General features: G+C 28.7%; 1 protein-coding gene across 1 annotated transcript; it reads left to right on the top strand.

Annotated features, from left to right (window-relative positions):
* The first annotated feature begins 1,618 nt into the window (after positions 1-1,618).
* Positions 1,619-10,790, top strand: LOC117172846 (cuticle protein 16.8). The gene is made up of 4 exons (XM_033361098.1): positions 1,619-1,729; positions 4,385-4,577; positions 7,787-8,001; positions 10,527-10,790. The coding sequence occupies exons 1-4, from the start codon at positions 1,715-1,717 to the stop codon at positions 10,683-10,685; spliced, it is 582 nt and encodes a 193-aa protein (XP_033216989.1). The 5' UTR covers positions 1,619-1,714; the 3' UTR covers positions 10,686-10,790.
* Positions 10,791-11,227: the final 437 nt, after the last annotated feature.

Raw genomic sequence — 11,227 nt, 5'->3', positions numbered from 1 at the left:
AAATGGTGAGGGGGTATGAATTTATATTCAGTTATATCAAATAGTAACGTTCAAAACATTTTATAACAATATTTGTTTGTAATTATAATCTCATACAAACAAAACAAGGCACCGCTTTCTCAAAGTTGGAATAGTAAATTTAGGGGGTATGGGGTGATTAAAAAGGGCTTGGGAAGGATCAATTGAACATAAATTACATTGAAAAACGGTAGCAATGTTACAAAAATAAATATTTCAATCTAAAAATAAAAATTAAAGTAGTTTACCTGGTGAGCCAAAATATTGATTTTCCGGCCCTCTAAAGGTTAAGGTCTTTTTTACTTAACTTTTTAATTCCCCTATAATTAGAAATAAAAGAGACATTTACATTCTCTACACTATATAATTGTATTGCAATAAATTCAAATTCAATGTATAAACTTTTATAAACATTAAAATAAAAATATTATATTTCAAATTACTCGCCCTAATGCACCAACTTCAAAACTTATCTGCGTTACTGAATTCTACAATGTGCGTCACGTGGCATGCGCCACGAATAACCACCAAGCCTTTCCGGCAGCGAGTGGAGGTTGGTGGGTGGTGGAGTTAAGGTCCCAAATCGCTTTTCGTGCAGCCATGACGATTTTCATGATTAAACATGTGGTGTTTGAGTCGAATTCCCCTCTCTGGACAGGCCTGCTTTAAGTCGTCGAGCCCTCAGAGATTACTGTGATCCGAAATCACTACAAAGTGATACTATTCAAGATACGGTCAAAACGAGCGCTTCCCAAACTGCTGCCCTGGGTAGGGTGGCTACCCGGCGGTAGGGGGATGCCACCCGGGCCGGGTAGCTCGGTACGCCCCAAGGCAGGGTCCCCGCTGTGAATATCCCAGCGGGCACAAACTTTGGCGACGTCTTTACGACATCGTTACGACATATTTACGATAACTTTACGACATCCTATGTTCATGTCGTTAAGGTGTGTTTACGATATCGTAAATAAGTCGTATGATCTGATGATGTCTTTACGATAACGCAAAGACACCGAAACGACATGGACATAGGATGTCGTAAATATGTCGTAACGATGCGGTAAAGACGTCGCCAAATTTTTTGCCCACTGGGATGCGACTACTTTTGTTGACCTAGCATGAATGCTACAATAACTGAAGTTATAAAGGTATGGTACAATTAAATTTAAATGAGCTAAATCAATTTCGTGATATAATTTTAGAAATATGGAAAAAAGTTAATAAAAATCGGTTATTATTTTCACTAAATTTGTCCGAGCAAATCCATTACTGGACCACTTTGCAGCGTAACAAAAGTGCAATGACTTTTGAAGTTATTAACCGATTTTGTTCTATCTTTTTTTAATGTTTTCGTCATAATTCAGAAAATCTAACGCTGCCTATTAAAAATATCTAATAAATATTTTACTGAATTGTCCATTTTTCCTTGTCGGCTTATTTTAGGCTACATTACTTTACAGGTGGGAGTGTGGGGGGAGGGGGCAAAAATTCGATCAAATTTGTTAACGTAGTTTATGGACAGCCAGAAAGGAATCTGAATATATGTGAAAGGCGTAAGTTACCAATCGAGTGGATTCGCTCACAGCTTCTTGCAATATTTCTTTATACGTTTACTTTCACTGAAAGAAAAGATCTTTGGCATTACAAGTTGGTGAGTGCGAAGGTGAAGATCGTATATATTGTGTGAACAGGATAGAAAATGTATCCTGCAATAGTGAGTGCTTTATTTATTATTTCAATAAAACCTTAATTTGTTCCTAATCCTCTCAATTTTTCTTTAATTAAAATTGAACTCACAGGTCTTAATCATCCTCCTGAAAAATGTATTATATCTATCTAATATTTTCTAAAATCTTAAGTCTCTTTTAAATATTATTGTAATTAAAAATAAAAAGTATAGCAATAATAATACTTAAAAATAAATAAAAATTAATTTTAATAAGGGGAATACGGTGGAAAAATGTAAAATTTATGAATTAATAATAATAATAAAATTAATTCATTAAAAAACTTGCGGAAAATCTAAAGATTTCTAAAGAAATGATTGAGATTAGGATTCTTTTTGTAATGTCTATTAAAGTTCCTGTGGGTCATTTTGTATTATTATAAATATTTTATTAGAAAAAATAGAAAATGAAAATGTGAATTTTTTTGTGATATAATTTCTGATTATTTCAACTTTTTCTACTTTAGTGGATGGAATCAGTGCATGGAAATCTTTAGAAAGTTACGTGTATCGCAGCGTCATTCAAATGCGAGAAAAATAGAATGCCAAGGACGTAATATTTAATTAAGCACGATACAAGGTTTTTATTCGCGTTTTTATTCCTGTAATTTCTACATAAGAGGATGATATTCAATGCCTTATTCATTCATGAAACTTAACGTCAAAATTCAAATTTAAAAAAATGACTTGCTTAAAATGCATGAAAATGACAAAATACATTTTATGTAACAACTGTAAAATAATAATTATTGTAATTGTACAAGAGGGCTTTGAAAAACTACGCCCCATTGGCAAGGGAAGGGGATAACGCAGAATGGGACATCAGACATGGAAAATATAAATTTGAATGACAAATTTTTTTAAATGCTTGAGAAAATGAAAATTGGAGATTTTATTATTTTAGAAGTATAGAATCGAAATACAGACTTCACCTTATTCCCCTATTGCCCTTCTCGTCCTTTTTTAAAGAATCCTTCTTTTTCCCTCTGTTTTCAAGAAATTTACCCTTTCTCTCATTTTTTCACTTAAATGCGAACTGAATCAATAACCATTAAGAAAATTCAACTATTTTTTGTTCGATGTTAATTCCTTTTAATTAAGAAGCTTAATATTATATATTTGTTTCAGCAGTCATCTCCATTGGTTAAAATTTTTACTATTTTATTAAAGGTTAACTATTTTGATGAAAATTCATTTTTTGTTTAGCTGAAAATAAATTTTCGTAACTTTAATTTATTAAACATTTTTATTTATTCAAAATCCATTGTATTAGTTTAAAGTTTGTTTAAAAATTCTATTGTTTGATCAAAGATTTAACTATCTTCATGAAAATTCCTTTCTTGTCCAGTTCAAAATTAAGTTTAACTTTTTTTAGTAAATTTGCAACTGTCTTGTTAAAAAATAATCTATTCTGATTGAGGATTCGATTATTTTGTCGAAAATTCGTCTTTTTGGTTGAATTCGACTGTTTTTGACCCAAAACTAAAATTTGTTTTTTGGTTGAAATATCAACTGTTATGTAATTCGCTGAGAATTAATGTTTTAGTCGGAAATTGAACTGTTTTGTTAAGAATTTGATTATTTTGTTAAAAATCCAACTATTCTGTTGAGAACAAATATTTTTTTGTCAAGAATTTAACTGCTTTGTTAAAAACTCTTCTTTTTTTAAATTGAAAATTCGTTCTTTTGGATTGAAAATGCCTGCATGATCTTAATATTTAAATCTTTTTAACTGATTATTTCGAGCAATTGGTTGAAAATTCCAATGATGGTGTCAAAAAACAATATTTTTTCGAAAATTAAACTGTTTTGTAGTAAATCCGTTTTTTTAAATAGGAAACTCGACCATTTAGTTGAAAATTCATCTTTGTAATTGGAAATTACAACTATTTTCTAGATTAGCGATACTTGGTTAACTATTTGGTTGATAATCAATTCTTTTTTTGTGGTTGGAAATCTAAATATATGATTGAAATTTCAACCATTTTGCTGAAAATTCATCTTTTCCTGAAAGTTTAAATACTTTGTTGAATTTGTTTTCTATTAGAAAACTCGTCCTTCTTGGTAAAAAATTCGTCTTTCTGAGAGAAAATTTGTTGCTTGAAAATTCAACTATCATCTAAAAAATTCTTTTTTTTTATTGAAAATTCAACTATTAGTTTAAAAATGTAACTGTTTGCGCTTAAAGTTTAATATTTTCAATGTAAAAATTCGACTATGTAATTGAAAATGCATCTTTGTATGTTGAAAATTCAACTATTTGTTTCTAAATGTATCTGCATTTATTTTTACATAAAAAATAGAGGGGGCTGTTTGTATTTGTAACATCAGTCTGGTGGATGAGGGGTGGAAAATTATTTCAAAATATCGTGACGTACTTTTTCAACGGCCCTTTAAAGTTAAAGTTAAATCTGTGTTTAGTATGAGTTTCGTGGCTGACGGTGGCCACAATTCAAGAGTCTCGGAACTGTTTTGTATCACTCTTGTTACTCCCTCTGTTTTGCCACACTTGAGTGAATCCCACAAAAAAAACCCGCAGCTCCTCTCACTCTTTACATAAATTCTCGGATTGAAAAAGTAATAAAATAATTTATTTGACATTGTTGTGAAAAATGATGATTTTGTTTATTTATTATGAATTAGATTTTGCTCATTTTGGCGAGTCCTTGTCTCGGAGATGTTTCACATATTTTATCATCACAATCTGAATATGTGGAAGCAACAACTCCACCACCAGCCCCAAGACCTTACAGTTTCGAATATACAGCAGGCCGTTTTCCAGGACATGTCGATAGAGCTCAAAAAGAATATGGAGACGGTGCCGGAACTATTTATGGTAATAACAATTTGTTAAATAAATAAATAAATGAATCATTTTCAGTTTGAAAAACAATTTTTTTTAAGATTGTGTGATACATACGTCGCATGATTCCTACTCTACCGACATTTTTTCGCGACAACTAAAGTTCAGAAAAATTGCCATATAGAGTTTGCCAATTGGGAAATTAAAATAATTAAATAAAAGGCACTAAATAACGTCTGTGTAATCCTAAATTTTTAGAATCGCAACAATTTTTTAAAAGAATTTTAAACATTTTTTTTTATATTTCCAGAAACTTTTTTAAAATATAAACATTTATTTTTCATTCCTTAGTTAGTGTCCTTTATTTAAAGTCCCAAATTTTCAGCGCGATATCTCATTGCATGTGGAAACGAGAGTTATTCCAAAAAAGAATGTCGAGAATGTAGGAATTGGGTAAGTATGCCATGGCCTTGAATTTATTTATATAAAATCTGCTTACCGACGTTTACCAACCTCGATGCTTCTGTTGCACTTTAATGGCATACTCATTATGTCAGTAAACTACTAAACTGTAAATATTTACAATTTCTAGTATTGTTAATTTTTTATTTATTATTATTAACTAGAAGTAAATGGACGCGCGCTTCAGAGCCCTGGAGTATTATTCCGTAACATTAATAATATGAACAATTTTTAAATCCATTATTAAATTAAGTTTGAAGTATCATGAGTTCAAATTTTTGAATTATTTAATAATTTTTGAAAAAGGACAATATTTCGAATGTGGTGGAAAGAAATTAACATTATATTGTTTCGAATTAAAAGTGTTTAAAATAGAATAATTTGAAATTTTTATAGTTTTTAATTAGAAGCGATTAGAATTTCACAATTTCAAATTAAAAATAAATTGAATATTTCGACGACACAAATATAATTTAATATTAAAATTTAGTGAACAACTTTTTCTAAGATTACAAAAAATCTTCGTACAAAATGGAAAAATGTTCTATTATAAACTTTTATAATTAACTAAAAATTATGAAAGGGGAGCGATGATATTTCAGAATGCTAAAGTTTTAACCCTTCAAAATTAAAGAAATTATATAATTATTGAGGTATCGATTTCAGATAGTTCTATTATCATCTGTTTTCATTTTAAACAATACAACTTCTAGCTTCTTAATTTAAAAATCGGTTTATTTCCAATACTTCATTGAGAATTATTATTCATTCTGGAAGTCTTCCAATCAAATATTTTTCAAATTTTAATGATTTATTTTCTTAAATCTTCAACAAAAAATCTGACAATTTTAAAGTATTACATTGAAAATTAAAAAAAAATTTAAATGAATACAAAACAAGGCTGTTATGTTTCCAATTTTTTAAACTGCACCATTTTTAAAACATTTCAGACTAAAATCTAAAAAATTGAGAATTTTCATCAGAAATGAGTTGAAATTTCTACATTCACAATTAATAATTTCATATTCGGATTTTCAAAATTGGATCTTTTAAAATTTAAAGAAAAATGAAATTTTATTATTTCTAACATGACTAATTCAAAATTGAAAACTGTAGATAAAAATTTAATAATTGTAATATTAAAACTTTTTTACTCATGCCATGTACAATTTCATTTCTTTAAAGTAAATTTGAATCTTAAAAAAAATTAATTCTTAATTATACATGTAAAAAATGATTCATTTCAATTTTAATTGCAAAATCAAAACTTATGAATGGAGAGAATAGACAATTTAGCGTGTAACATAAAAACTCAAAATTCTAGTCGTTTAATTTTCACCATTTCATTTAACATTATTATTCATGTTCGGAATTGCATAAAATTTGTTCAAAGTTGAGTTTAAAATTTGTTTTTTATTTTTTAATATTTAAAAATGTTTAAAAATATAATTTTCAATGTCTATTTATTCAATCTTCCTATTTTTAGGGTATGAATTTGAGAAATTAATGCCTAAATTTTTAATACTTTTGATTTCATTGTAGAGGAATTTATTCGAAATTATTTTAAAACAAACCCTTTAAGTCCATGTAAGCGTAACCTCAAAAAAAATTTTTTTTCAAAAAATTTTTCAAATTCAACATATGTTCACTAAACGCGATATCTAGTTCATAATTTGGAAAATTGAATGAGAAGCACTAAGAAATGTTTGTTTGTTTCTAAATGTTTATAAATAAGAAAAATGCAAAGCAACAAAAATTGTTACATTTTTTTTAAATTGTAGAAATTTAGGACTAGAAAATCGTTTCTAAGTACTTCATATTTAATTTCTTAAATTTTTAACTGGATGTCGCGTTTCGTATGTAAGTAAGTTGGGTGTAAATAATTTTTTAAAAATGTTTGTGGTTACCCTCAAATGGCCTAAAACTGAAAATTGTACAACTAGTAATTTTAATTTCAAACTCTATAATTTCGAAGAATTTGCAAAACTATACATGTATTTAAATTCAAAATTTAAAGCAAAACATTTAATATATTTAAATTAATTTTAAAAGATTAAAAAGTGAAAGTGTTCTGGCATTTTCATTATTTGAATTTGGAACTATATAATTGTGACATTTTAAATTGGAAACCTCTAAAAATTAAGAAAGTTCAAACCAAATATTTTCGAATTTAAACTTTTGAAGCAAAAAACTTTAGTTTCAAGGCCTCAAAAATTAAACTGTTTTAGAATTTCGCTTTCAAACCAATAATTTTACATTGAAATTATAGACATTTAAAAGATAGTAAATATATGACTAATAGTAATCGAGTAATACCAAACGTGATAGGGAGCTTTTTGTACTAAAAAATGTGATTTCTATAAAAAACAAGAAAATGACTGTCATTTTGACCGTCGAAATAAATGGAATGTAAGTATTGCAAATTTTCAAAGCTGAATTATTCTATTCACGTTAAAAATTATATGCTTTCTAGTTATTGGAAACTTAAAAAATTATTCAATCCAAGCTGAAATCTGTAAAAATGAACAAATCCAAACTTTCTTTGAAAATGCAAGCATTCATTAATTAGGATTTTGAAACTAAGTTCTTAATAATGATTAATTTTCAAATTGCGCATCATGATTCTTAAGTTCATTCAATATAATCTAAAGTGCACAATTAATAACATGATCGAAAATCAAGGGGAACAGCATATGAGCTTCCATGTGGATAGAATACATGAATCGTAGATTATTATATATTATAATAATAATTTGAAGAAATGTAATATTTTTATTCAGGGTCTTATTCGTACTTGGATCCCAAATTGAAAGTTCGAACAGTAGAGTACAAAGCAGATAAAAATGGATTCCAACCCTCGTTGATAAATTATGAAGATGTTCTTGCACCTCCTGAAGATTCAGAAGCTGTGAGGCTTGCCAAGGAAAGACATTATGCTCTTTATGCAAGAATAGCGAATAATAATGCTCGAGGAGTTCAGGCTAACCCTCCATTGGTAAGAAACTTAATTCTTTCTTTAAAAAATAAGGGAAAGAAGTTTGAAAGTAAAAAGGATAATTAATATTCGAAGTTAATTTAATTAAAATGAGTTTTTTTCAAAATTATATTTTAGAAATTCTAGATTTCTGTTATTGACACTCATCGACGTTGGGTTCTGTTTCTTGATAGGTTCATGCCTGTACTATATAAATGATGCTGATGACACACTAAAATACTTATAATACCGAATTCACTTTTACAGTTCACTGAATGTTTCTTTTACTAAGAGCATGTGGTACTTTGCCGTGTGGTAAATCGGGTTCAGTTACTTCTGCTTTTCTTTCCACAAAAATGAAAATGTTTAAAAACTGAATTCGGAGATGTTCTAAAATATTATAGCGAATGTCTCCGGACTCTTTTTTAGGGAGAATAAAAAAAATATTGCGCAAAATAAAAATTTTGTTCATGTGCACTATTTTGAGATTAGGATCGTTTTTCAGCTCTATATAGTAATTCTGATAATGTAGGTCTCTCTCGTACTGATGCTGTCGGTAGCACTGTAGCACTCAAGAATAATTATGGAAAAGAATTGTACACACATACCCTCAAAATACACACACACACACACACCAAGTTAAAATTTTTTGGAATAACCCATAAAAAAAGAGTCCGGGGACGTCCATTAGCATTTTCGCTAGCATTTCCCAGACTTTGAAAACCAAATTTTTATTATTGTATGAAAAAGCCGGAGAATCAAACACTGCTCACTCGATACTAATTCCTAAGTGCCAAACAAATTAATCAAGTGTAGCAAAATTAAATTTTTTCGATCTAACCCACAAAAAAAGAGTCTGGGGATAACCATCAGCATGTTTCCTACCATTGCCCAAATTTTTAAGACAAAATATTTATTATTGTAGGAAACAAGCTAGTGAAACCTAAAACTGGAAAAATCTATAATTTCAAAATATCACATGCCTTTTCTTTGAACTTAAGAACTTTTTTTGGAAATTAAATTTTGGACTGAATCTTTGAAAAATGTATCAAAGGACCATAAACTACGTTTGTGTACTTTAATTGAGTACGAACTTTTTTTTATATGTAAAGTATCGGCTTTAAACTTCGAGTACTGCAAGAGCCGACAGTAAATTACGTTTATAATCGTTTTTTTACATCTAGCAGATATTTTAAATATAAAAAAAGTTCTTAGGTTTAAAAAATTCCAAGGCTATGTCCAAAATTGTTCGAGTTAATGTCTTTGAGAATAATTTTCATCGAAATTCCTGCTCAAATGCAGCACATGAACGTACTTTATAGTTTTCTGATACATTTTCCAAAGTCTCAGTCCGATATTTTATTTACAAAAAAGTTCTCAAGTTCAAAAAAAAATTCAATGAACTGAAAAAATGAGGTCGGTCATGCGTCTATCTTCTTTTTCCCCATTTAACTTACTCCGATTTTGCATTTGTGGGTTGACATCCGAAAACAGTAAAAAAAAATTTTGAAATCGGTTAATATCTTCTGTTCCCTTTTTTCATTTCAAAATTCAAAATTTTGAAAATTCCAAAACATTTTCCTATTGCTTCTAAAATTATGGAGAATTTTTCCTATGTACCATTTTTGCTACTGAATAATTATAAAAAATTCTAAATTAAAAAAAAATTTTTTGCTGAATTTAGAATTTGTTGAAAATGGCCAAGAAACATGATTTTTTGGATGCACACATTTTGAAAAAAGTTGAATATGTCGAACCTGAAATTTCTTCATCTTGAACCAAAGAAAAAAGCTGTTATTTTCTCATTTCAAAAAAATATTTTTAACGATATTTCAAGCGTTCAAATATTATCAATTTTACGTTTTTTTGGCGATTTTGACGACTTGCTAAAACTAAGCTTTTAGACGCCAAAAATGATGGTGGTATTACGGCAGAATATTTTTGTAGGAATTCGCTGATGGACTCATTTTATGTATAGAATCCCCCCCCCCCATTTTGTGGTGGGGGTTAAGGCGTAGGGGGATACTTGTTGATGGTATCCCGTTTTTTTAGCGAACAGGTAATACAGTGCTGAGGTAAGAATTCTTTAGACTTATATTATAGATTTTATATTACAAATTACATTTGCTTTATTAACAGAATTATATACAAAATATATTATTGATTTTATATTGCAAATTATATTTGGTATATAGCAAAAATTCGCCATAATTTTCGAAGCAATATGGAAATGTTTTGAAGTTTTCAAAATTTTGCATTTTCAATTCAAAAAAGGGAACAGAAGATATTAACTGATTTGAAATTTTTTTTTTAGTTTTTTCGGATGTCAACCCACAATTTCTTTTTCCTCAACTCAAACGATTCGATTAATTTGATCATTTTCACTCAGCCCTATTGTATAGTCATAGGAGAAAGTACACACACGCTCGTCCGTTAAAAGACTACTTCGTTGCCTTGCTGCAAAATATACTATTGCCCGCATCTGAAACTGAAACCGCATTTGCACTGTCATAAATCAAGTTTATATACTTTTTTTATTATTATAGGATTCGGTGAGTGTAGCAAGGGCAAAAGATAGGCACCATCATCTATATCAAAAAATTGCAGCAGAACATGCGGCAATAGCACATCAAAGGGAAGGAGAAAGACTTGCTTATGAAGCAACTTCAGTGCCAAATGATGTCAACGAATCACATAATTATTAGCTTCATCAAATTATTTTTATATCATTCTTCTGATTAATTTATAATAATTTTTTATTTTTATATCAGGATTTTATACATAAATTTTTAGTTTAAATAGTAGAATATAAATTAAATTTAGACATCAACGTAAATAAAATGAAACCAACAAAAATAAAAACTGAACTTTTTCTTTATATTTCCCTTTTTAAATAAATAATTTTTTATCAGACGGGAAGAAACTCATGATCAAGAGTTGTGCAAAATAATGAAGTTTACTGATGTTGAATACTGATAATCACCTATATTATTATGATGATGCAAAAGTCAATTGTTATAGCGCTATAATTACAGTTTATACCGAAAGAGATTGATCCAGTTCTTTGTTTGTTATCTATTAATAAGGAAGTCCAACTAAAATATGATTTTTATATAAGATAAAAAACGACATTGGTATACGTGAGATATAAAAAAATTAAAAAATAATTAACGAAGCCAGTGTTTGTTGTATATCTGCGAACAATGCTTGCTACTGGATTTAGCTGGTTGACTTACCTGTGCATCAC

The sequence above is a fragment of the Belonocnema kinseyi genome, chromosome 5, assembly GCF_010883055.1.
Source record: "Belonocnema kinseyi isolate 2016_QV_RU_SX_M_011 chromosome 5, B_treatae_v1, whole genome shotgun sequence".
Classification (NCBI taxonomy): Eukaryota; Metazoa; Arthropoda; class Insecta; order Hymenoptera; family Cynipidae; genus Belonocnema; species Belonocnema kinseyi.
Note: the sequence above shows the minus strand (reverse complement) of the source record. Positions and strands in the feature narration are given on the sequence as shown.

Bases quoted from the DNA above. Each gene is read 5' to 3' on its own strand.
- LOC117172846 (XM_033361098.1), top strand. The intron at 4,578-7,786 runs GTAATAACAATT...ATTTTTATTCAG, and splicing joins CGGTGCCGGAACTATTTATG to GGTCTTATTCGTACTTGGAT. The intron at 8,002-10,526 runs GTAAGAAACTTA...TTATTATTATAG, and splicing joins TTCAGGCTAACCCTCCATTG to GATTCGGTGAGTGTAGCAAG.